At 48.4% G+C, this 27610-nt stretch overlaps 1 protein-coding gene across 1 annotated transcript; it reads right to left on the minus strand.

Annotated features, from left to right (window-relative positions):
* Positions 1 to 1924: 1924 nt before the first annotated feature.
* On the minus strand, positions 1925 to 25877 carry LOC144114805 (membrane metallo-endopeptidase-like 1). Its single transcript, XM_077648776.1, has 6 exons — positions 25687 to 25877; positions 20236 to 21560; positions 17793 to 18023; positions 15025 to 15304; positions 9601 to 9810; positions 1925 to 2236 (listed from the first exon to the last, which is right to left on the minus strand). The coding sequence occupies exons 1-6, from the start codon at positions 25759 to 25761 to the stop codon at positions 1982 to 1984; spliced, it is 2376 nt and encodes a 791-aa protein (XP_077504902.1). The 5' UTR covers positions 25762 to 25877; the 3' UTR covers positions 1925 to 1981.
* Positions 25878 to 27610: the final 1733 nt, after the last annotated feature.

Consider the following 27610-nt stretch of genomic DNA (forward strand, 5'->3'; position numbering starts at 1 on the left):
AAACTTAGCATTACTTGAAGCTAAAAGCGTTTTTTGCCACTATTATGGGTGTTTACGACTATAAAGTGACCACGAATACAGCGTAAGTGGCAAGCTTTAGCCTTTCACGTAAGGAAAATAAATATGTAGATTAATATTGTCTCGATACAGATTGAGTTCAAAATGTTCGAGGCCAACCAAAGCCAGGAGCTAAGAATGAACTATACGTCATCTTATCTGTGTATATTATTCGAGAGGCAACACTTAAAAAATGCGCGACAAAATCGGGAGCAGCAAAGCCCCCGACTCGTTGGCGCATGCGGCATATCGAACAGCTGCGACAGTCGGCCACCGCGCCTCTGCTTCTTGCACCGTTGCCTCGTGTTTCGTGCTGCACAGTTCTCTGCCCGTTCGCTCTTTTTGCCATTTCCTACTCCTCACAACTATTTAATTATCTTCTGCTCTTCCTCAATGGCCCGCGCCGCATTTCTTTCAGGTTAGTAGCAACCCTCTTTGGAAAATGTGTGGCCGCACGCTTCGCCTCGATGGCCGAAGGTCGTCGAGAACTTGGCTTTTTCACACGGCTCACCAGCGTGGTGGGTGAGCTCGCTGTAAGTATATCGATGAAGAGAGCAAAAAAAAATCGCCAGTTGTGTTCTGAAGCAGGTCATTTAAAAAAAAAAAAAAAACTCGCGTTATACCCGTGCAAACGTCATGACATTGCTTTGGATGGGCGCGAATATCGTGGCTCTTCCCATAAAGCTTTGGATGGGTGCGAATATCGTGGCTCTTCCCATAAAAGTTATGAACGCGTCGCTCCCGGAGTCATATAGCTCATGAGGCGCTATAGGCTTGCTTGATCGGACGGCGGTGCACTCATGTAAGGATATCAATATAAATTCGTTCGTTACCAACTTACACTTTTCAAGAAAACTTAGACGGTTAAGTTAATCACATTCACATCACTGTGTCGTTCTCGCTGATACCCACAAACGCAATATAATGAAAGATCAACGTGGCTGCTAATACACAATTCCTCGAAAAATGCCCAAATACGCGATGTTTCACCGAATCGATAAAAGCTAGGGCTCCTTCGCAAAGATGAAGTAGGAAAAACCTCTTCACGACAAAAGACACTCTCTCAGCGTAGTGCTGCAGTGGTGATATTTATTTCTACGCTTCTGAGGCACAATTAAAAGCTTACCATACTCAAGAGAAGTACGCGACTGCATGCGCCCTGACCATCCTCGCGTCTGCCACATTGATTATTCAGCTGCACGAATGTCCGTTCATCACAAGCCGATCTTGAATACTAACAGCTTTGTAAGGCTCCTGATCATTTCCAGCGCGCTTATTTGGTTGCAAGTTTTCCCCACTGCGTGTTTTCTCTTTAATTTAGAATAATTGACAACTTGCACTTTAATTAAATAATTCGTATTAGTACTGCCTTCCATTGTAGGGCCTCGGTATACTGTCTGTCGTCTCGTTGTAGCAAAATTTATAATTATTTTAAGGAACAGGAAGGCATGTACCGCGATACACACAAGAGAAATGCCATACTACTGTTTCCATTTGCTTACACGTGACACATACAGGTACGCCGTTTTCTTTTTCAGTATTCTGCTACATTTTTTTCCTAATTCCTTGTCTTTTTTCCTTGCCATTTGTCAGCACTGTCTTTGATAGCAGAATGAGCGAAACATATTTTTTGCTAAATGTCGGCTCCACCCACACATACAGCGGCCTCTCACGATAGTGGAGCAGAATAAATAATAGTTAGAAAATAGGGCCTCCAATAGTCATACACAATGGCTGGGCTATCAAAAACATCGCAACGAAGTCTGACCAATTTGCGTCTACCCAGAACAGCCACATCGCAGCCATAACTAATCTACCTCCGTAGTAGTGGGAAGACCATGCCTCGTAAGGTGTCTCGGTGCCCCGGAGGTTTATTCTTCGCAGAGCATTGCAGAACGATGCGCACAACAAGAAAAACAATTTTCTAGCAGTAGCATTGCTCTTGCACGGAGAACGTCCCGTTAAGGGCTGCCGTTCTGGGGCAGCTGAAGACATCGCGGAAGCCTGGCACCGAGGGCAGCGAGAAGCGGCATACAATCTCGGCCATGCCGCGCGGCTCGTGCTTCCGCTGGCGCCAGTTCATGCACAGGCCGACGAAGAAGAGCTGATCGGGCGCCAGGCCGAACTCCTCTGCCTCCCGACGGAAGCGGTCCGCGAGCGCGGGAGAGTGGCGGATCCCCTGCGGTGGCAGAGTTCGCGGTGTGCGCGCCACGGTTACAGTGGAGGGCGCCGCACTGCGCATTTTTGAAGAATCTGGCTCGCAACGAGGCGCACTTGTATGGAAGGGAGGCTCGAGCAGCTCAAATAACACTTTCGTTGCCGGGATAGAACCCTTTAGTGGACGTCTTAAGTGAGCTCGCCTGCGCATGCCCGCGCGTATTCTTGCGTACGAACACTCGGCGACACACCTAACTTGAAGATTAAATAGAGCACTTTCAGTAGCCTTATGCATTGTGCAATATACACGATGATTTAGAAAGAAACGTCGATGGTTCTCAGTAACGTCCACCGGTCAGTGACAAGCCATGAACTCTGAACCAGAAAAAAGTAACTATGTCACAGGAGTTAGCTCTTTGAGAGTAACTGCGTTGCCACAACCATTATCCTCTAAAAATACAAAGCAGAACCCCCTTAGGAACCCTCAGGGACTGATTACAACTTGGCCCACAACCACAGTTAGTCTCCACAACGCTTAATCATTTGTTTTGGGACCAAATGGTGCAGTTAATCCCAGTGAACATGGTTTTGGCTCATGGTGTACGCTGAAAAACTCAAGCTTTTTCTGCGTTCGAGGCAAATGAGAAGGCTGTGGGCTATGGTGCGAGAATGTGCATATATGTAACTTCTTCGACAGCAACCGACAATGCACCGCGATTTACGCAAGCTTGCGAGATTTATTAAAGCTAGATATTTGCGAGCCCCCCCCCCCCACCCCCTCCGTTCATGCGTTCCGCGTCGACGCCGGCGTAACACGCCACCTGACAACTGTGGCAGGTATAGCAGCAGAATGAAACGCCACCTGCCACGGCGAGAGCGGAGGAATGGACAACGGGAAGGTGGCCCCCACGGGAAGACACCCGAGGGTGGCTAGGAGCCTAACACTGCACCTGCCAGCGGTGGCAGGTGGCGTGTGAAGAGCTGCGCTCAAACTTCGCGTTACCGTCTATTGTAATCGTCGGTAAATTTTTTTGCTAAACAACGCAAGTGTGTTATTTGGCATGCGGTTCATTTGACAAGGAGAAATGATGCTGAAAACGAAAAAAAAGCTAACTTAGAGATAACACTCGTGCGACTACTGATGCTAAACAACTATATGGGTCAGTTTTTTTTTTTTACGATAATCGCAAAGACTTAGTAGATGCCACAAATACTGTACGCAATGTGGAAGTTGACGTCTTTTATGCGTTGCAGTATCCTATTTCAGTTTAGAGCGCGAAAGTTGGGCATATGTGCCTAGATTCGGATCTTGCTCATACCTCCACTTCTTAGTCGAAATTCCTCAGTTCGTAGAGCGCTGTGAATGTGAAAAAAAAATGTCCTGCCTAGGCAGGCACACTTTATTGTCATAGGAATAACGGGGACCTTATCGTACGTAAGAACGAGGTAACGGCACGGAGACAGGACGACTTCTGAAGGCAGACTATTTTAAAAATAGGGTTTTTGAGGTACAGAGAAGCTTTCTGCGGCATAGTAATGCCAGTGTTGGAGGACGCGAAAAAACCGGCGAGTCATGTTAACACGAAAAGTTATTGCCTAAATGTTAACAGTTAATTTTCTAACTGTTATAGCTAGATAGGCACCTGAATACAATTAGAGATTTGTAGCCGGCCGTTAGTAATAGCCATATTAGTTTTTAGAATTACAAAAGCTCCATTACCGTCGCCGCTGTGACTCAACTAATTTGGCCCATTTCTCGAGCCATTCGAAATTCGCGTGTTTGGGGGGGGGGGGGGGTGCAAGCGACGTCAATCAACACGCGACACTCCGTGACGCACGTACCCCGCTACAGTCTCAGGCTCGCCCGTGCTGCAGTGTTCCCCGGTCCTCGCCACTTCGATGCTCCAGTGCGGGCGGGGCAGAGAACGTCACGTCGTTGTACGTGCATCACGGAGTGTTGCCATTGGATTGACGTCGCTTTGCACCGTCCCACAAGCGCGCGGTTTTCGAATGGCGCGAGAAATGACCCAAATTATTAGATCTGCAGCGGCGAGGGTAATCGCGTTTTCAAAATTCTAAAAACTGATACAGGTATTACTAACGACCGCCTACAATTATCTAATTATTACGATAGGTGCCCATCAGTATTGATTAAAAAGTTATCTATTAGAATTTAGTTACTTTACTGGTTAACAATTTTCGCCTGTTTTTGACGTCCGCCAACACTGGTATTACTATGCCACAAGAAGAATCCCTTTACCTCAAACACCCTATTTTTAAAAAACTAGTGGCCGGATTCCCTGACACATCTCCTATAGTATACCCTATACCAGGTATAGTATGGTAGAGTATGGTATAGGTGTGTTTTAGTACACACTATACCCTATACTAGCACAAGCAGCAAAAAAATGAATAAACCCTTTACTTCGATAGGTGACCAAGTTCTCTTTGATTTTTGCATATCGGCGGCAAGCTGGTGCACGGAATTTCACTAAAGACCTTGAAAGCTTCGTGGATTCTGTTTTTTCATATCCGTAATGATGCAGCAGCGCTCACAACCTAAGATACGACCACAATCTCTATAATTGCGGGCCAAAAGGCTAAAGGGAGAACATGTTATTTTGTTTGCGTTCCTAACCTGTCAATCACGCACCTCTCTGTTAACTCTATTGCCGCGAATCTTTGCAGTGTTTGTTGATTCTTCAAATCTGCCGCCACATTACTTTATCGCTTTGTTTGCGACACAAGACGCAACTAGATTTATCTCGATTGATCGCAGCCAGGCAGAGCTGATTCTACGTTGTTCCGGAATGTTCTAGTAACTTTGCGCGCTTTATCTCGGAAGTTCGCTATCAGCTTTAAACTGAGCACGGCCGACAGCGGCGGGCATTCTGTTCGACGACCGCCTAGTGATTCAGTCCATTGTGGACGCAAGTCAGCCCAAGTAAAGAGTTTTCCTTTAGAAGAAATTTTGTCTGTCTTCATCGCTCCTTCGACTGCCGTAACCACTATGTGACACTATGTAGTATTATTTTCCGCAAGATAATACAAAACATTGTGGTAACAGTCCATGTATTTTCTTGCGTGATACTTGCAGCATAGTTTCCTCTTCCTTGGTAGGTTAACTTCTTTGCAAAGCCTGGCGAGCTATTTCGGCGCTGTGGAGACCACAGTGGTGCGATTTTTCTATAACCCTCTCGATGGTGTGCGAGACGTTATGCACATATTGGATTACGGTGAGGGAATGCTTCTGCAGCTTTGCGTAGAAGGGATTCGGCAACAGCAAGAACTCCTGAAGGAAATCCAGCTTAGCAGAGAGAAATTGTCTGCGCTGCTGTTGCCCAGACCTCGCACGTTTCCTTGTTATGATGTTAGAGAATCCACCAAGTGGCCTAAGTAAACGTCTCGGTGAAATTCTATTGTGTAGAAGTGCCCTGCGACTTGCTGGCATACGCGAGCTGGTCAGTGGTGACAGCTGGTCACTGACGCGGACCAACGAGAAACGTGTGGGCCTACCACTCCACAAGCTTATTTAAGACAACTTGAATCTCGCGCATAATGTTTTACTGTGCCTTGAAAGCAATAATGTTCAACCAGTGAGCCTATCCGACAGGGAGAATTTCCAGGTCGAATAAAAGCAACAAGGTAGTCGTATTCAGTCATGGGCGAACGCTAAAGAAGCTCCGAGTGTATGAGGAAAAGTATGAATTTCTCAAGCAGGACAACTTAAGAAAACTTGTCTTAGCGGTACTTCGACCTGAACGCATTCACTTGAAGCTTGTTTCCACAAGATACTTGTTTGAAATCTCTCAGCCATTTGCGATATATGCAAGCCTTCTTTCTCTGCGTAATGAGTAGGTCGGACCATCCACCAGCTCTCTGTACAGACGCCCGGAAACAATGTGCGGTCTTGCAGCGACTAAGTTTTACAAAGGCCGATTTGTCTTAGTGAGAGCGGCAGCGGTGATCCTCAGCATTTTTGGACAGAACGTATCGCCCGGGGGATGAAGAGGTGACGACAAGTCGTCAAGGCGGGAAAGAGCTGATTGTTCTTGGCCCGTTAGTCATCGTGGTACATTTTTGTTTTGCCAGAGGAGCGCCGTGCTGTCGTCGCTTAGTTTTTCCTGTTAAGGGAGGACTCTGCTCTTTGAAAAAAGGTTTTTATTAATGAAGTGACAATTATGCGGTCGTTGGGGAACATGTAGTTTTGTGTGCTTATTATAAATATGTCATTTAATTTCATGCAAAAAAGCCCTTGCGCACTTATGTACTATGTTATGTCATTTTTTTGTAGAGAGCTCTTGAGTTATTTTGCTGCAGGGATAATGCTGGAATGCATGCTATTGGTTTGTATCGACATCAAGGAATCCAATAAGGTTAAAATTATCATTCTGCCTATCATAGAATTTCTTCCTAGCAGAGGGCTTTGAAATCGCCCCTTCAGAAACGAGAAAAAAAGGTGGTATCCCTGTTTCTGAAGTGGCAAAAAACCCTATAACGTACCCGTATTGCATTCATTGATGTCGATACAAACCGATGGCATGCATTCCAACAATTTCCCTGCAGCGAAATAACTCAAAAGCTCTCTCCAAAAAATGACATAACATATTACATATATGCGCAAGAACTTTTTTGCATAAAATTAAATGCCGTATTTATAATCTGCAAACAAAAATACATACGTCCTAAAGATTCCATAATTGAGACTTCATTAATAGTTTTTTTTTTAAAGAGCAGGGTCCCCCTTAAAGAAAATAAATTGCCAGCCACAACGCGACGGCGTTTCTGTGTTGACGCAATTATCTGGACTTTGCCCTGTGAATATAGCCGACGCTCTACACGTTGTCCAAAATTAGTTTTTTTTAGCAAACCATGTGCAGTGCACAAAAGCAGTTTTTCCAGGTCTCATGTGACCAGGCGAGCTCAACGTTACAGCATAATTGTCGATGTCCATAACCTAATTAACGAGGATCTATTAGTACACGCTTTAGTCCCTGCAGTTAGCATGCAACTTGGACGCGGCTTTGTTCTGTAGACTACTCTACTTGGTGGAATTCTCGTAGCACGCCCTAGTTCCGAGATAATATTACTAGGATTTCCGACTCAATCCGCATGATTGCGCATGTAATACGGTGGCAATCGGTGTGGAACTCTTCCCTGTTTTGACGTAGCTGTTATGCACGGTGTTTGTTCGATTTCGTTAGACGAAAATTAGAGGGGAAGAGTTATCACCTTCACCTAATGCTCTGCGTCATTGGCAGACGAGGCGTCATGCTCAGCAGCAGTGTGACACACGAAGAAGTTTTCGTCGATTATCGACGCCTTGCATGCGTATAGTTATGCGGTTTGAGTTGGGAATTTGGAATTTGAAGGCAACTGTAATTCGGGCGTGGTACGGGAATTCTACTGAATAGAATATTCTCTGAATATGGCCGCTTTTAAGTTTTAAACATAAATGTTCACACTAGGTGCGGTGACTAAATATGTCTGTTAATTCATTTTAGGTAGTTTAGACATTCAGGGGCGACCATTCCCATCTCGTTCTGTGTCCACCTAACTGCATAGCCTACATTAAAACATGCCTTTCTTCTCTTGCTCATCGCTTGTTTTTTAAAAAGCCCTGAAAGCGTCATTTCGAACGCCCTGTCTATTTCTTGAGGGACGCTGCTCTAAAAATGAGAATTCTCGGCGTTCGTCCCAGAAAGCTCAGTTAAAAACACAGCTGGTTTTGTAGTTCTCCTCCTGATATTTGCTGGACGAGGCCTTACTCCTCGCAGTCCCGAAATGACGACAGACGATGAAGTCGCCTAGAGCGCACAAAATGTTATGAAAGGGTCTGCAGAAAAAAAAAGAAAAAGAGCGCCCGGAAATCAATGCGGTGTGTTTTTTCAAACATGTGAGAACACCAGACTTATTTATGCTCAGAGGGTCGAACGTTTTATTTATATGTTTCTCTGACAACATGTGTCCCCCTCTTTCTCTGCGCGGCCGACCATCACTATCTCGCTTAAGTGAACTGTTAATCTCGCTTCGGGACAGCCAGCGCCAGGACAGCGCCGGCTGGGCGAGGAGGCTAATTACTCCATCATGGGGGAAGCGGACGTAACGACGGCAGTGCCACGTACCTAGATGGCTACGCGGTTTGCCGCGGGGCGCGTCGAGGTCTCTTCTGATTTCCTAAATCCGGCCAGGCTCGCGAGCAGTCATCAGCCGCACTGCTCGCCGCCTCGCGCGGCAAGCGTACGGGAAACATCGTCGCGACCTGTCGCCGGTTTTCTGGAGCCGGTCAGCCAAACGAGCGGAGCAAACTCACGCTCTCGCCGCTTCCCCCGCTAATGTCGCTGCATAAATATTTTATTCTCTCCCCCGGTAAACGCCCGAGGATGGCTTTGCCCCAAGGATGAGGCACGCACGGGAAAACCCGGCCGCCATTGCCGGCGCATACAAACGTTCGCCGCCGATACCACCGAAGTCGCGCTCCCGCCACAGCCGGTAAGTCGGAAACCCTTCTTACGTAACCATCTACATTCGCAGGGATGTTTCGCAGCTAGCTGGCCCGCTTTCTGCATTAACTGGAAGAGCAATAAACAAAATCCGAGTGCACACGCCTTGTAGTCCCTGCCTGTGTTCCCTCCAACGCGGACCCATCCGCGGTTAGCGAGCGAGGACGCTGCATCCGCGGAGTGGGAGCGGTGTGGAAGACCACCCTCATATCTACACAATGGCGCCCAACGCGGGGCTCGAACTCACATGCTCTACCGACAAAGCTATCCAGCAGAAGAAGGGCCCTCGACACGCGCCGCTGCAATCCGCGTAGCCCTCTAGGAGGCACTTCAGTCGCCACTTCCGCTTTCCCCATAAGGGGACTTACCCCAGCTACAGCCGGCGCTGTTCCGGGGTGGGATGGTCGGCCGCCTCGAGACCGAGGAGGAATCAGGTTTTCAACGCAGTTTATTCCTTACATTATTTGTTAGTTTGCGCGTCCCTCTCTCACTGAATGAATAAGAAAACAACGCAGCGCTAAAGTATTAAATGTTCATCTGAAGTCAACTGACCGCTGGGGAAAAAGAATACAAACAGTTAACGTTCGGCCTACCGTTCAGAATAAAAATTCGACGTAAATAAAGCATATATACTATCACGAACCAAGCATACAACTTCGTTGCAAGGCGAATGAGATGGGTGGCTTCGGTCTAACTCCCGGAACGTTGAAGAGCCAGGTGAGTTCTTAAATGTGCATCTAAATCTCGGAACACGGGCCCCTCTGCAGTCGACTTCCGCGAAAATGTGGCTGCCGCGTCTGGGAATCGGATCTCTTAATGAACGCGAACCGGATGCCATCGCCTGCGAGGCACCGCGGAGAGTGAGAGCGAAATGCATACTCACCGTGTAAGCCTTGTAGAGGATCTCGGCGGTGACAGATGCCCTTATGGCGTCCGAGGGCAACTCAGTGGCGTTCAGTTCGCTGTCCAGGAAGAGGCGTCGCAAGCACTGGTACTTGCTCCTCAAGGCGTTGAAGAAATCGGCGGACCACACCCGCTCGTAACATCCGCTCTCGTTCAGGACGCTAGGTCCGGACAGGAACAACTGGCCCACCTGTAATCCCACAGAGACGTCCGTTCAACCCTTGGGAATGTGGGCATTTCTTTTGCGTCACACTGCAGAAAGTCTTCAGAAAAAGCCTTCGAAATGAGTTTTCTTTTCTTTTCTGAAAACCGAACCAGCGGCGCTCCTAAATCACAGAAGAGGGGCGGGCTCGAAGCTACCCTATTTAGTCAGTATTCAACATTATGAACTGCTGCTGCGAAAGCTATACCTCTTGCCACCGCTTTTGCTGTCGCGTAACAGATTGGTTTGGTTTGGTTTAGGGGGGTTTAACGTCCCAAAGCGACTCAGGCTATGAGGGACGTCGTAGTGAAGGGCTCCGGAAATTTCGACCACCTGGGGTTCTTTAACGTGCACTGACATCGCACAGTACACGGGCCTCTAGAATTTCGCCTCCATCGAAATTCAACCGCCACGGCCGGGATCGAACCCGCGTCTTTCGGGCCAGCAGCCGAGCGCCATAACCACTCAGCCACCGCGGCGGCTGCGCGTAACAAAGCTTTGCTGGCATCGTATTTTCTTCTTTGTGCCAGGCTACTGTGGTTCCTTTATCCACGAGTGTGGGTTAGAGCCAGCTTGGTACAGGCATGCGATAGTACAGTGCATGAAAACTTCGAGTTTTTAGATACAAAAAAAGGGGATAAAGCCCACAGTGAAGCCCCTTAAAATTATTCCTAAAGCTCTTCATTGTTGCTTGCAGCAATTTATGAGAAACGTGTTATGTTTGATATTGCCTGTTTTAGCAATGTATGTATTGCCCATAATTATTGTCAGTTATCGCTGTCATTGTTTGGGCACTTTACGTCGCGTTAGCAAGAATTTCCTGCTTGGACGAAACTTTTATCCCACTTTTGTATGAGCCTGAAATCACGCTTACAGTATCGTCAAATAAATAAATGAATATCGCGAAATCAAACTCGCTTCAGCTGCGGCTTGAGCGCTGGAATCGAAATGTTCACCTCTCGCCCTACCCCTTCCTCCTCTGTTAACAATTTTCGCATCATAGTTCGGCCAAGTAGTAGGAACCGATAGCACTGCCAGTACTGGTCAAGCAGGGCATGTATTACTGGTGTAAACATACTTTGATCGGAAAAGGCCAGTTTATCGTAACCATACAACGGGCCAGCTCGAGCGTTGTGGTTTCGAAAGTCTGTCTGGCGCCGAGAGTTCGTCGTCGCCTTTTTTGAAAAGAGCTGCGTCGCCCCGGGCTGGTCTGCTACATTACACGACACGTCTTCGCTTCCAAACGAGGGACCGTGAAAAGCGATCGAAATATCCGAGGGCCCGAATTAACGAGCGTTCCTAAAAAAATTCACAGCGACACCTAATTCGGTTGTGTGTTAGCAAAGCAATAGCATTAGCAGCTGTCGATGTCTTTACCGGAAGTGATGTCCCTTTCCTCCAGTCAGTCGGAATAACTTTAGGACCGACGACGCATTTTGGCCCCATGGAGCTTCTAATGCTACCGCATTAAACTACCACAAATCGTTCTGATCACAGCAAATTTATTTCGTGAAAGCCTGGATACCGGTCGTCTGCTTTTGAGATGAAAACTGCGCGGCAATTGCTACTTTTTGCAGTTCTGTCTTACTGCGCGCATCGATCATGCGACCTCAGCTCTGGGTCAGCCTCTAACCGCGGACGCGCAACTCCCCGTCTGCCAGGCCTGCGCGCTGGGGGCGGGGAGAAATGTCTTTTCTGATGGAAATAAAAGTTGTTCAATCAATCACTTACTCCTAGCACACTGTCTCGATTGTCAACGCAGTACTGCTCCAAAATGGCAAAGGCTTCCGCGGCGTCCTCACTGTGCGACGCGGTAGCATTGGAGCCTCTTCACAAGTGGCGTCACAGCGAGTGAAGAGGCTTCGCAGCAAAAACTGCGAACAGCGCTTGACGAGCGAGCAGTTTCGGCGCAACAGCATTACAGAAGGTCGCGCGGACGTAAGCGGTGGAAACACGTGTCGACTCAGAACAGTGAGATGGCTTGTGATGAGAAAATAAAAAGGTCAGCGACACTCCAATAAGAGCGCCAAACGGCGCAAAACTGTGCTCAGCTGGCTGTCATATGCGTGGCCAACAGCCGCTGCCGCCGCGGTATGGAGCGAAGCAGCGAAGAGCAGAAAAAATAAATCTAAACTATGCGGCCGCACTACTTTTCGTCAACGGTACCCCCCGAATGTAGTCGCGCCTGCCGTTGCGGGCACGTCTGAGGTGCCTGGACGACACCACACCGTGTAATTCGGAGATCAGACACAGGAGAAGTACACAGTAAGCACTGTCCTGTATTCTACTTCTCCTGGTGCTCCCGTGTTTGTTCAATGGTGTTCCCTTTATGTATGATGCACATCAACCAGCCCGTCGGGAGCACGTCAGAATTAACCGGAGTGAGACCAGCTGGCCCCGAATTAATTAGTGTCCGACGCCATAAACATACATGTGCGTGGACCGGGATGACGCTTGCAGTTCGAATTATCCGGTTTTTCTTATTAACAGGGGTCGAAATAACGGTATCTTATTGCATGTGAGAAAAAAAAAACTTGCGTGTTGCACAAAGCTGCACGAAAATATTGCGTCCAGACGTTTCGACACTGGTTCGGTCTCTTCATCCGTGGGGAGACGGCCTGAAGAAGCAAGTTTTATGCGCGACGATTCATGGTTGCGGCTGGTCAACAATACGCCACTGCGCATAAAATCTGCTGCTTTAGGTCACCTTGCTCATCCCTAGAGAAAAGAACGAACCGGCCACCAAAGTCGAGACTCTCCGATTTGTTGGCTGTTGTCGTCTTCACTCCATTTTTGAACTTAACCTAGCCACCTTAACCTCTGGTGAAAATGTAGTCATGGAATGCTCTCACACGAATACTTAAGCCATAGTTCGAAAAAAGCGCAGAGCACGGGCACTAAGCTTGTGGCGCAGGCTCCGTCTTCTGCCCTACTATTCGACCGTCTCGTCCGCTGACTGCGACCGCTCTCCTCGTTCATCCCGTCGGCTCCTCCCGCTTTACGACCATGTTTTCTTTGTGTTGGGTGCGCCCGTAACCTCTTCGTCGCCGTATATAGTTGTAACCTTCTTCGCTGCACATTGCTTTGTGCTGGGAGCGGCCGCCACCTTCGTCACCTATCCTTTATTCTCAGTGAGGTGTTAATGACGAGTCCACCTAAAGGGCAACTAAAGGGGTTTTAGAATTCGGCGAGCTTAATGGGATCGAATGCGTGAAACTTGTACGTAAAGCATGGGAAGGTTTTTTTGTGTGTGTGTGCTAGAGTTCGAAGTGGCGACGCAAGAGTCGAATAAAGCCGCGATGGCGCTCAGGCTTCTCCGTAATGCACAACGTCGGGTGACAGCCACTTGATGAGTCTACAGCGGCGGCACATTTCCCATGCACAAACGCTTACCCGAATCAAGAAAACCAATGCGATCGAAGGTAAAGTCTACGTAGTGTTGTGTGGTGGCATACGCCGATGCAGAGCAAGACCGTGGCCGAAGGCAGCGGTAACCTGAAGTCTCAACGACCATGATGTCGTTATTAGTTTCGTCGCATTGCTACAGTGCTGTGAGGAGAAGTCTGAACATTGTCACGGCTTTAATCAGCGATTACATCACGATTTAAAATGCTAGCGCAAAAAAAAAGCTTGTTAGGCTTTATGTATAAGGATTATGCTTTTCAATCCTGGAATCTCATCGAATTCTCAAAAATAGTCCATCCTCCCTTAAAGCACCATGCGAAAGGAGTTGTCGGCGGCTCCGGACAAGCTTTGGGATCATTCTGCAAGTGCACAGAAAAGCCAGGATGACGCGGTCAGTAGCCGCCAGGACATGTCGGGGACTTGCCCCGGTTCACGCGCACGAACCGTCAAAATTCCTTCGCCTTTCAGCACATTCATTAACGGGCATTGAAAAGCGTTGCTACTAATCGAATAGAACAATAAGATACTCAAAACAAATGAAGCAACCTTCTAATGCGTTGTGTTTAGTTTCGAACAGAGATAACTGGAATGTTCAATTGGCGAAACAGGAGAGTTATACCCCTGTCACGTGCTCAAGTCAAGTGCGCTTAACGGGAGGGTAACTCACTTTGAGTGCCCCCTGCCAAAGCCAATTAAACAGCCAAAGTGGAATGTCACTCGCAGCAGAGTGCATTCCGGTTGGAGTGAGTTCACTCCTAGCCAGCAGCCACTTCAAGGGTACAGAATGTAGTGGATAAAAACAAACACTCACCAGTTTATTTCTAAAACTGTTTAAAAAAAAAGATTTCTTTGTTATCGTCGAACCCGGATATATCGAACTCGAAGGGGAGTGCGAAAGAGTTCGGTATATCGATAGTTTGATCTATAAGAAATAGCTTACGTAGGCTTATCTATAACCTAGAATCGAGATACACGGCACCCATGCTACCAACGCGTTTCTTGCACCAACGTGCCGTCCATCGGCGTGCTGGCAGCGCACCGCTCGCTAGACATTAGGCCTAACTTGCTTTGCATCGAAGCCGCTGCAGATGGTGCTTTGGAACTAGCCGCTGCCAATCACAAGATGTATAATCAAGTTAGCAGTACACTATTAAATTGCCCTTCATTAAAATTAACGCACAGTTGGTTTCCCTGATGCATTCGGCAGAGAAGCACCCACGCTAGGGCCGCCGTTAGGCTTTAGTTGGTTAGGCTGGCTTCACTGCATGAGCGCGATGTGGCGTGGAGACCGGAGGCCACCCTCAACCCCACCCCACGGTCATCTCGTATCTTCTGCGTCAGAATTTTCTATTACCATAGCTGGCGCCTACAGAGGCCTCGAGGTAAGCAACCCGGTTTATGAAACATGCTCGTTAAACGAGTCCACTAGGACAGTCCGTGCATCAGAAACCTACACTCCTCGTCAACTGGCGCCGGGTGGGATCGTCACGCCTTTGTCGCTAGTACTTAACAGTCTGAGCCAACAGCACGCACTGGCATGCAGAGGTGGTGAGACACTTTTTTTTATTAATGAAGATGCAAACCAGAAAGAAAGACGGCGGGCACAACAGCGCGCTGCATCTGCGATAATAAAGTCACTCACAAGTATTCATGCGCGCTTCTATACACGGCAGCGCTGAGCCACGGCGGTCGCCTTCACCATTTTACGACACCTGCATTTCGGCATGTGTATGGCGACACCTGTACTTCGCTTTTCTGCATAAAACCTCAGTTTTCGCTGAGCAACCACCGACTCGCCTGCTCAGCAACGTTGTATCCAATGCCGGCGTAGTCGAGTGAGAGTGACTGGCCGAAGCTGAACGCCGGAGGCACCATGGTGTCCGGTCTGAAGTGGATCATGTTGTACACGCTCGCCATGAACGGCACGCCCGCCTCGAACGGAGGAACGAACGGGCCGGTGGGAGCCGCCGACGAGTTGTGCAGCAGGCGCAGCACGTACTGGGCCGTCGCTCGGGACACGCGGAGGTAGTTGTACATGTAGTCCACGTCCTCCTGGTCCGGCACGTAGTCGTAAAGGCTGCACGGTGCATGAGAGTAGCACAGAGCGCACGTGCTGAAGGCAGCAACGCTATTGTTTCGCAGTTTCATGCACAGCCAGAGTGGAGCTTCGAAAACTTCCTCAGCAACTTCACAACGACCTTGCAATCGATATGGCGGCTCTTGCAACACGGAGGAAATTTTCGGTTACCTGCAGCGAGCCAGCAGTCTCAAAAGCATGGCTTTACAAGTGCGGTGATCCTCGATGCGTCACGCCTCAGCTGTTGGGTTCCGCATGATGTGATAATTGAAAATTATGTCGGAATATTTGGCGCCTTTGGAGAAATAAAAATTGGCAGAGCTAATTTAATTAGAACTTTTTTCCTGGACTAGTTGGCGCATGTTGCAGAAAGAAGCGCCAATACAAACAAATGCAGCAGGGTAACACGGACAAGCGCTTACCGCAACTTGTTGCCTTCTGGCAGTCTACAACTGTACTGCAAAACAGCTGCAGTGAGCGCTTGTTCGTGGCACTATCTTTCTGATATCGCTTCTGATATAGCTAAGCTTTCTGATATCGCTAAGCTTAACGGCTTAGCGCATTGATGCACTTGAGAGTTGCGTTGGCCGCAAAACAATGAAATTAAAAACAGCGGCAAGCGCGGACCTCTTCTTTCTGCCGTGAATCGACCATGCAGTTGTGCGCAGTGGCGCGTTGTGACGTCATGCTGCACATCGCACCTTCTGCTGCCCGGCCTTGGCTCCACCGCCTGCATGCTCCTCCTAATCGCTTAGCGATGGCCTCACACCGTCTGAGCTCCGGCTCGTCACGGGCTACACGAGGAACCACACAGGAAGGGCTCCGAGAAACAGCTCTCGTTGTAGTACCCTAACCACGATCAAATTATGTGATGCCTGCCTGAAGAACCACGGGCAATCAGCACAAAATGAAAGCTCAGTCCGACCATGTCCGTAGAGCAATTATTTTCCAAAGGTATTTTTTTCTGGAGGCGTTTGCTTTTCATCCTATCATAAAGGTTGCGTGGAACATTAACGGTGGGTTTAAACCCAGTTCTCCGTGTTCCTGTTGTTGTGACTGAGCTGCCTGAAATATAACAAGTCACCTGAGAGAAATAAAAAACTGCAGCTCTGTTATTTGAAACGGATGCATAGTCAGACTGCACCATTTAGTTCTAGGTGCAGGCGCAGGCTGGAAAGAAATTTGTTTTGTTTTTTTCACACATCGGGTGTTCCGTGAGCTTTTGCAGTCGACTGTGCACTCAAAACCTCCTTGAAAGGGAACGGTTACGGAGCGAGCACAATATTAAAGTGTATCCTTAACGGCCACTAGTAATATGAACTCCGTGCAGCGTCGACAGGTATTTCTCGTGGTCTGCCGACATCTACCTGTCCAGGCTGTAGGGTGTTAAGATGAAAAGCATTTGAAGCCCCTTATCCTCAGGAATTCTTGCTGGTAGCTATCAACACAGATGATAGTTACGTACATACCCAGCAATTCAGGATAAAAGCATTTTTGAGCGGGAAACCTTTTATGAATGCAATTTTTTCATATAATGTAAGATTTCACTATAATCAACATATCTGGAGATCACCCGACGGCAGTCTTGTATTTTTTTTTTTTTTGCTATTCACGTGCTTGCTATCGTCAAAAGCGTTCCTCATTGGTTTTCTATTAAGTCCTAACTGTTAGGTTCAATCGATGGAAACACTGTAAAAGAAAGATTTTGCTATATATCACAATAATGAACCATTACCTTCAATATTTTCGTAACAGTGTCTTACAATTTTTCAAATTTCAAAATTTTTCCCGAGAAAGCTCGACATGTTTCTTGACTGCACAACAGCAAGGCGAAAGTCTGAGTTTTTTTAATATATATATATATATATATATATATATATATATATATATATATATATATATATATATATATATATATAGAGAGAGAGAGAGAGAGAGAGAGAGAGAGAGAGAAGTGGCGTTCCGCCTGAGAAGTGGTTGCGAATATAATTCTTTCAGTTTGTTTGATATATCTGGAAGTTATTTCGAGAAAAATCACTGTACGAACACGCACCTTCATCCTTAAACAATTACTCCGCCAACCTTCGCGTCTTGCTCTGAAGCCCTTGCTAGAATTTCCACTCTCTCATTCCCTCCTATTAATCAATAAACATGAGCGTGAATTCGACCGAAAAGACAAATATAATGTAAAAAAAACCTTCGGCAGCAACGCTGAGAGAACTACTTGAGAATCGCGACCCACCTATCACGGCATTGTCACAGCGAAAATACTTGCTCTATGCCTTTTTTTTTTCTAACTTAAAGAGTATATGAAGTGTAATGTTCTCGTGAGGGTCAGCTATTCTTAAGGCAGCGGACGCTGCTTATGCTATGAAAATTATTCGATTCACTTAGCGAGCTCTTCTGCACCACCCACATCAAGCATATCTGCCCCGATGACGTAGCGACCGAATTACGAATGAGCAGGCTGCGAAATAAGAAAACTCACCTGTCCAGCTGGTCGGCATCGTGCAGCGCCGCAAAAGTGTAGGGGAATATTCGCAGGTTGCCGATTCCCTCAATCAGCCTGGCCTCGCTGGGGATGCCTTCCCTGGGAAACGCCGACAGGAAGGCCTTGGTCGCTTGGGTAACTGTATGGACGATGCTTTCTATCTCCTGCACGTCTGTCTTGTTGATGACATCCCGCAGATAGAGCTGCTCCGCGGCGAATGGCATCACTCTGCACCACAGAAAACAGAAAGCGGCGACAAAATTCAAAAGTTTTCACTGGAAGCCGGCGCTATCCATCACTAAACTATACTTAATTTTCCTGGCTTCGCATCTCTCGCACTAATTATGTGTTAGCAAAGCTACGTGCATCCGTAATCGGAGGCGCCACTCACCAACGATCTTAGGGTTTTGGGTTGTGAAAAGGCGCTATAATCTCACTTTAAAGACAGAGTATACAAATTGTAGCAGGTAATGTTACGCAAGGGTTAAAAATATTAAAAGTTGCATAAATGAAACTGAAGCAATAGTGTTTTGTTAGAGCAAGCGGGAGTGTAGTTCACGTCATATTAGTCTGATTAACCATCCAAATTTCCGACCGCTAGAGGTATGCTAAACGGTCCATTCAGAAAGTTGGTGCTGTGGCTTCTTTAGGTGCTCTGCTTCTAACTGAACGTTTTTGCATTCCTGGAGGGGTTGAAAGATAATTATAACTAATTGCGTCATTATGATATGAAGTTAGCATACTTCGGCCTGAGTTAAGCGACCGTCAGCAATACTGCCGTGATTGTATATGTAACATTTACCAGATTTCTTTTTAGACCTTTTGCCTCCGTTTTGTTAGGCACCTGTACCGTCTTTGCCAAAAATTAACCAGGCAACGGGGCAGCTCTTACAGCACCCCTGTGACGACAAGTTCACAGCTGTAACACAGGTTCCGCTAATAATCTTATAACGCAGTGTGTTGACGAAGTTAAATGTCTAGGCGTCACATTAACTGCGACATTGGAGTGGTCTGGACATACCGCCTTGAGATAACAAGCGATGAAGCATGCCGCCTTTTACTCCTATTCCAGCGAAACTTCAAGAACGCCCCCAAAGCTTTGAGGGAAACTTTGTGCCTTACTATATTAGCCGGTGTTGGAATACGCGTTCATAGCGTGGCGCCCGTGCATAAATGTTCTTGAAGATAAGTTCAAGCCTGTTAAAAAAAAGGGCTGCAAGGTTCGTCACGGGCGTCTATACGACTACAGGATTATAGGTTCGCAAATAAAGGAAAGTCTAGAGTGGAAGTTGCTGTCCGCACGCAAAAAAATGTTAAGGTTAACCTTTTTACTCAATATTAACATTGGTAACAGAGGCACCGACAAAAATATATTTAAAACAACCTCATCATCAGAAATTCCAAAAAAATCAGGCTATACAAAAGTCGCAAAATATATTGAAGTCTTTCTTTCGGCAAAGGATTGTAAAATGCAATTTGCTGTGCAATGTAATTTATTGTGGCGATTATTTTCCCTGTTTGTCCTTGTCTCTTCTTCACGTCTTGCTTCAACTCCAGAGATTTTTCACTATCTATTTCATTACGCACATAGACAACACATGACCAGGCCGTCTCGGTGTCACGTCAATGATAGAGCTGTGTCTCTCTGTGCGGTTGCGCGAAGTCGAATCGTGAAGCGCCAGACCTGATACAGGATTTTAAGGCCTCCTATTTGCAAAGCTTGAACATAGAGAAACTCGCATAACCTACAACAAATTAGGGGTGCCTTGTAGGCAGGATAAGTTCTTTCAAGGAATGTGGCATATTCAATGCGACCTTGGCGACAAATATTTCCGAGCTGGCCATCGTTGCAATTTTGCAAGATGAGTTCGTACTGGTTAATGATTGTCCTGAAGTCTAAAACACTGTCATGCATTTTATCGTAATTTCTTATTCACTGCTCGTCTTAAGTTGTATCTTTAGTGAAAATTTTCCTGGGAGTGAACGCCTCTTCTGACTCCATTCCCTCTGATGAATAGAGCGGTCGGTACAAAAAGCTGAAATCCGCTGAAGTGCGCATTTATATGCAGTGCACCAACATAGCTCAACTCTCCGTTTTACTGCATTCGTTTACGTATTTATTTTGCCTTTGAAGGCAAGCTGCTTGACAAGCGTAGACCTGCTAATGGAAAAAATGCGCACCGAAAACACAGCGACATTTCTAAGGCGGTTCTAGGAGGCTAGCCCACTAACGATAACGATGAATAATATCTCGGACAAAGCGCTTCCGATGCAAAGCGATGCGAACTAGCAAACTTTTATGCGGACCGGACGAAATGCGGTGCTGGTTTAGCCCAAGAAGAAGTTGAATGTAACCAATCGAACTAATGCCCCTTCCGGCACTATACCACAACACCGCAGCATCAGGTTAAATACACGGATGAGTTAACGTGATACTCACGTGTGGACATCAGCGAAGCAACGCAGCCACATGTCGTTCAGTTCGTTCGTGTAGTTCGGAACAGGAGAGCTGTAGGCGAGGGTGTAGGAAGCCACGCGGCTCAAGTACCAGACCAAGTAGAGACCGATATAGGCTGTTATCTCTACGCCTTCTAGTGTTCCGAACACTTTTGAAACTAGAAATTGAAAGTAGCTGTCGTCCACAACCAAGAACGTCGACTTCATGATGCCCAAAGATTCGAACTTGTCGCGAAGCACTGCGCTCAGTGAACGCCAGAAGTCGGTCTTCGGGTACGATGAACTCAGCTTCAGCTCAACGTGTATGGGCTTGGTGACAGAGAGCTCCGCGAATAGCTGATTCACGCTGCTCACAGCCCTGATGAGAGCCGCGTAGGACATGCCAGGTTCGCCGACAACTTCGGCACACCGCCTGACGTACACTTGAAAATTTTCGGGGGAGCCGAGCTGCTGGAGATGGTCGGCAAAGGAAAGGACGTGGTATGCAGGCGCAACGTACGGCATATAGCCCTCTTCCTCGTAAATGCTGCGGCCCGTGGTCAGCCTAAAGATGGGCGCGAGGCCGGCGTTCAAGTTAAACTCCACAATGCTCCGAATGACGTCCGCCTTTGTCGTCGGGGCCATCTTGGGAAACTCAAGTCCGCCCGCACTAAGCACGTTTCTGATGGCGTCCAAGTCCTCGTTCTTCTGCATGGTAAGCTTCATGCAGCCGCGCAGCAGTGCAGCGGCCTTCTGGACGGCGCTCTGGCCCGAGCTTGCCTCTTCGATGGTCGAAATCCAGTGCAGCGCTGCTCTGCGCGCCGTCAACTCGATCCGCGTGAAGTAACGGTTGGCGCCGGCGTTACCCACGGCGTAAGTGAAGAAGTCCTGGCAGGGCGCGACGGACGGTGTGATGGACTCGTGTACAATCATGGCTACGTTGTAGCAACGCGGCTCCTGGCACGGCGCCAGGCAGTGGAAGAGCACGAGCGGCTGCACTAGCGTGAAGGCGAGTGTCAAGGTTGTCGCCGACACCATGAATACGCGGTACTCGGTGGAACGTTCTCCGGGAGCTCTGCGAGGGACCGTGATGTACTTTTCGCCACCGCGGCGGCGCCTGCTGGCGCTGATGGAGGGGGGCGCTGCGATGTCGAAGGAGACCGAGCGGGGCACCTGTCTTCTGGTCGTCTTGAGGGATGAGTGCCGCCGCAGGCGGGTCTGACTGTCGGTGATCGCGAGACGGTAGCTGTGGATCAAAGGGTCGAAGGGTGGCTTGCTTAGTTGCTTCTCCTGGCTGCTTTCATCGTGTGTTGGTGAAAAGAATGATGCCTAGAAACAAGAGAAAGCATGTGGTGCTACTTAGTGCCACTGGAGCTCTGGTGGTAAATTTGCGCGGTTTCACGCCTGCAGAATAAATAGGATAATGTGGAACTATCCTGTAGCGGACATGACTATAAACGCGAATGATGCATATAATATTAGTAAATGCGCGTATTTGCTTAATGATCTGCGAAACATTAGAAACCCTGTCACTGAAAACATATTTATCATCCCCTATACTACCTGACATTTTCAGCATGAGCTCCTGTCAGCATCCATGTGTAATTTTAGCCTTAAAAAGCTGCGGTCGGTAGACATAGTAAGGGACTCACTACAGCGCACCGTGGATGAGCCAGCCAAGGCATCAGGGATCTGGTCGGGTTTTCAAGCAGCACTTCAGCAGAGTACCGCTTTGGTACGAGGCATGAGTCATGATTCATTACGTCTGCAGCTCTGCTCCCTGGCTGTCATCGTCATACTTCATCGGCACCCCTTCATTTCTTCATTTCAGGTCGCCGCGGTGGCTCAGTGGTTATGGAGCTTGGCTGCTGACTCGAAGGACGCGGGTTCGATCCCTGCCGAGGCGGTCGCAGTTCGATGGAGGCGAAATTCTAGAGGCCCTCCCGTTACGTGCGATGTTAGTGCATGTTAAAGAACCCCGGTTGTTCGAAATTTCCGGAGCCCTTCACTACGGCGTCCCTCATAGTCTGAGTCACTTTGGGACGTTAAACCCCCGTAAACCAAACCATTTCGTCACTTCTCTCCTTGCCATTAAGCTTTTGTTAGATAATAAATGACCCGTTAGTTTTTCTAGTGAAGAGTTTCGACAAAGAAACTCAAATGCGTGGGTAGTGTGCCTATTGCTAATGACACATTTGACTGTAATCATTTTTTGATGGCTCTAAGGAAAAGGTACCACACAACCAAACTTTTGAACCCCTTATGCATCCTCCTCCTCGAAATGGGGACAATTAGAAGAAAAAAGTAACAGTACTCTGCGAGTACGCCAGTCGTCGCGTCGGTGCATTCCTGCGATCTTCGTATAATCGCAGTTCGAATCTCGACACTCCACGACGCTCTGCGCCGTTGTCGCTAGATAGATAATTTTGGAACGGATCGCAACTTTGCTATTGATTTTTCTCCACGCATTTAGGTTTAAACTACCACAAACGTTTGCCTCCCCTGTAATCTTCCTTCCTCTGGCATTTCTTGCGTTATGTCAGCTTCATGAAGAATGTGAGATAGCCCTGCAGTGTGGGCTGGATAAGGACAATTCATGACAAAAGCAAAAAAAAAAAATTCGAGGGGACACTCCAGCTCCGCCTTAAGGGTATGGCGCGTTAGCTTAATGGTTTAATGACCATATATGCAGAACTAGCCATTACTTAACATGCACAGGTCCCTGAGAGTCGTCATGCCACTCCTCACAATCCGGTGAGCAGGCTGTGATGCCGCCACAAAATTACGTGACCTAGGTGACCGATCTGCCTCCTAGGTTGCTTCTGTGGAAAATTTTCGTGGATTTTTCGCTCATGGTCAACGAGGCCGACGACACCGACAGGAACGCCGGACCTTCAAGGACACGAACTCCTTAACGCTGTCGCGTTAAAACTACGCAAGACGCGAAAAACAAACTGTCCATAAGAAACGCACACACTATGGCGGTGTTTTTATACGTACGTACATGTTCCTTGTACGGTCGTTTAGTTTTTTACGCTGTACGACGGTTGCTCTTCATAAAAAGAATTTAACCCACCTGCTTTCGACAGATCAAAATTAACAACCGAACTTTTCACCCCTAGTCATTTCCGGGGCTTCAGCGGTAGTATATTAATTACGGAAATTCTTGCGGGTGCAGCAGCCGCGACATATGACAGCTAATTTACAGTGTGTTTGAAATGTTTGTCGTTTGCCAAGGCCTCAAGTAATGCCATCAGGGCCGAAATTATTGACCTCAGCTGGTTCCATGGACTAAATGAGGTTTGCCGTTGCAGCGGCCGTCACCCGCATTGCGACCGCCAAGCTTGCTACAGCTGCAAGGCATAAGTGACTCGGCTCCGCCCCCCTTTCTTTTCTCTGCACTTTACCGGTCGGACAATGCGCCAAGCCACGTGAGCGGCTTGCTGACACGGGGAGAGAATTGTTTGACATTTTTTAGCCTTTCCCTGTCTCTGTAAAGCATTACTTGCCCCATTTGGCAAAAACCGCCTCTGAGCGCGCGCGTGCGTGCGTGTGTGTGTGTGTGTGTGTGTGTGTGTGTGTGTGTGTGTGTGTGTGTGTGTGTGTGTGTGTGTGTGTGTGTGTGTGTGTGTGTGTGTGTGTGTGTGTGTGTGTGTGTGTGTGTGTGTGTGTGTGTGTGTGTGTGTGTGTGTGTGTGTGTGTGTGTGTGTGTGTGTGTGTGTGTGTGTGTGTGTGTGTGTGTGTGTGTGTGTGTGTGTGTGTGTGTGTGTGCGTGCGTGCGTGCGTGCGTGCGTGCGTGCGTGCGTGCGTGCGTGCGTGCGTGCGTGTGGTTCAATTAATGATCGGCCGAGCGAGGTTTCCCAGGAAGAGCAACCTGGATCGCACAAGTCCCACCGGTGGAAGCACCTGTCATCGCAGGGCAGTGGCGCATCGCTTAACCGCCGCACCACTGCGCCAGGAGTGGTACGAGGACTCCCAGGAATCTATGAATGTTAAGTATGAGAAAGATCAATTCTGCATATATGCGCATTAAGCGATTAGTTACCACGTCATACCCTTAAGGCGGAGCGCGGGTCGCAGTAGGGCAGCGACTGCCTTCACAAAGTTAGCGCGCAGATCAGAATGGGTGCGGCGGCGTCCCGACGGCGCTACATATAGCCACGGAGAGGTAGAATTGCCAGCTGCGTGGCATCGGGTTACACCACGCCGCAGCGCGCGGCGACAGCGTCGTTCACAAAGTGAGCGGGAGAGCTTACGCCTTCTCACCTATAAGCCGCTTTGTCTCTGTCGACTGTTTTCTGTTCCAGAAGCTCTGCATCAGATGCGCTTCGAGCGTCCGCAGTATGCCGCAACTATGCGAGCAATCATTAGATTCACCGAGACGAATCGGCGTTATTTGTGACTCTTTTCGGGAACCCGTCAAGTATCTCACGGACACTGTGCCGGATATTTTGCTTTCAAAATGAACAAATGACTAGTGGAAGCTCAGCAGCTTCCGCTGAATAACCAGTTTCTTTCGAACAGACATAAAAAAAAAGAAAAACTAGAAGTTTCCATCGTCGCACTTCGTCGCCGCAAAAGAAGGAAAGAAGGAATGGGAGCAACAACCGTATGCGATTACTCGATGCTAAAAACGCGAAGATTTCCTCATGAAAAGAATATCACTTGGGTCCGGTAACGGCCGCAGACACGGAGAAAAATTCTAGCTGTCTACTCCATCCCAAAGTCCACGGGGAAGCTATCGCGAAACAACGGCTTGCACAAGTATGCCGTTGTCACACGTTCACGAGCCAATCCCACATAGTTTTTGAAAGTATAGTCTTCCGTTCGTATATCTTCAACTCAACTGCAACAACTTGTGAAATGAAATGGATACTCGCCGACAACTTTCTGTGGCACTGCAGTAGAAACTACAAGCGGCTTCCACAAGCGCTTGTGCTCGCACTCTCACGACCCACAGACGCAGGCCTCTAAGCTGGCCGCACGCGCACGTACGTACGTTCTACTCCATGGCCACTGCGTTGTTGTCCCCAAGAACAGTAACAGCGCGAGCTGGCGCAAGCAAGCGCATGTTGGGAACAACCGTCAACCTAAATTTACGCGTTTTAATTTGAGGATCTGAATTTTGGGCTATGACGAATGCAGCGTTGTAGGGCAGCGGATTAATATCGACCGCCTTCACTGACCTCTCACAGCGCGAACGTTTCTGCATATATTTTTTTCATTAGGCCACCATCGCTACGCGACCGCCATGACCAGGTGTCAAAACGGCAACGTTGCGCGCACCACAACTGCCAGAGCCACTGGGCGTAACCCTGTTGCAGATCTCCCTTTGTCAACGTGGCTGTTCGTCTAAAAACGCAGCCATGCAGGAAGAACCCTACCCAACTTTCAGGAGAAGAACGGTGCCAAATATCTGTACGCGCAGTAAAACGGCCGTGCAAATCCGACTTACCTCTGGCGCCAGCACGAAACTGTGGATGATGGGAGTCACGGAGCTGTCGCGCCGGACTTGTGGACGGAGGGCCATGACCAGACTTGCCGCCGACGGCTGGCACAGGGCACGCTTTACAGCGGGCTGGCCTGCCTAGCGGCTTCTGGACGACGACTTGCTCCTGTGCGTCGGCCGAGGAGAACGTTCGTTCCCAGCGCGTTTCATTTTTGCGTGCGCGTGATGGTGATGAAGAAGAAGATGATAATGACGGCGATGTTTATAGCAATCCGAGAAATCCATGTCGCTTCTTCTTTCTTTAGCAAGAGAAATTCTATCCACCCGCGCTGGCTCGGAAGGCCCATCTGCACAGCCTCTTCCCTTGCTGACCATCTCGCCTCCATGCTACCCGTCCCGGGCCATGAACGTGGCGGTAGCATTCTCATGCGAGGAGACCTGATGAACGATTCTGCCGGACGCCGAGCCGCTTCCACTAGGCATACCTATAACATGGTACAGGTGCTGCTGTACCACCTCCACTCAGACTTCACTCCCACTCCGGATGTACTTGACCAGTGGTGACTGTGTAGGTCCTAGAGAAGAGCCCATACCTCCCCCATATCGATTATTCCCACTCAGCGGACCCTGATGCCCCGAGTCAGGATCCACAGGGGAAACCCGCACCGGCACCCTGCTATACCCGCACTGTGGTCTCGCCACAATGACCACCGCATCCCATTTGATCTGGCATTGCCAGGCACACGCTGGACCAAGGAAACGCCACCTGAACGGGACTCCGCTGCCAATCTACGAAGCCTGGATCCAGCCGACACGAAGATCGCCGAGCTCCCAACCGGCGATGCTTCACTCATTCCTGGCTTTCGCGAAGGAGTAGGATCGCTTGCCCCGCCTATAACCCCCCGCCTCCCTTCTCGGAGTTCATTTAGACCTGAGAACCATTTAGGTTTGGTTTTTCATGGTTTGGTTTTAAGGAGGTTTTACGTCCCAAAGCGACTCAGGCTATGAGGGACTCTATAGTGCAGGGCTCCGGAAATTTCGACCACCTGGGGATCTTTAACGTGCACTGACATCGCACAGAACACAGGCCTCTAGAATTTCGCCTCCATCGAAATTCGACCGCCGCGGCCGGGATCGAACCCGCGTCTTTCGGGCCAGCAGCCGAGCGCCATAACCACTCAGCCACCGCGGCGGCTTGAGAACCATTTAGGAAACAATTACAGAACTACAGGTGATAAGCCCTAGTGTAGTAATACAGGTTGACGTCTAGTTGGTGCATGGTTTCGTAAAAAGACGAAGCGCAAAAAGAAAGGGCGGAGATGAGGGTCCGTACGTGCGCGCGAGACAAGTGCAAAACAAATCAGAAAGGGCAGCCAAACACGTGTACCACCACGTTCTACCTAAAAATGCACTTTCGTTTCTATAAACGGCAGTAGAGGCGGTGCTTATACAATCACTCCCGCTTCTTTTGATGACCTCCTCGAGGCATTCCACATCAACAAAGAAGCGGGAGGGTTTGCGTAAGCACCGCCTCTCTAGCCATTTATGTATAGAATGTGGTGATACACGTGTTTGACTGCCCTTTCTGATCTGTTTTGCATTCATCTCGCGTGCTTGTACGGTGCTTCTCGGCACTTTCCTTCTTTTTGATATGAATTCATTCGAATCGAGTGTGAATAAGCAGTTGCAATTTGAGCTTGTCTGGCCTCTCTTACTTGTGTGCTTTTTTTTGCGCTTTGTCCTTTTACGAAGCCCTGGACTTAAAATAATTTATTACATCTTTTTTTCGCCTTCAGTTTCGGTTTCCGCGGGTTGTGGCACTTTCACACAGAAGCACAGAAAGTTTGGTCTAGGACCCCTTTTCCCAATCATTTCACACGCGAAAAGGCGAGCACCAGGGCAGGGAAAGCTAAATTGAACCGCTGAAGGC

Source organism: Amblyomma americanum, chromosome 1, assembly GCF_052857255.1.
Source record: "Amblyomma americanum isolate KBUSLIRL-KWMA chromosome 1, ASM5285725v1, whole genome shotgun sequence".
NCBI lineage: Eukaryota > Metazoa > Arthropoda > Arachnida > Ixodida > Ixodidae > Amblyomma > Amblyomma americanum.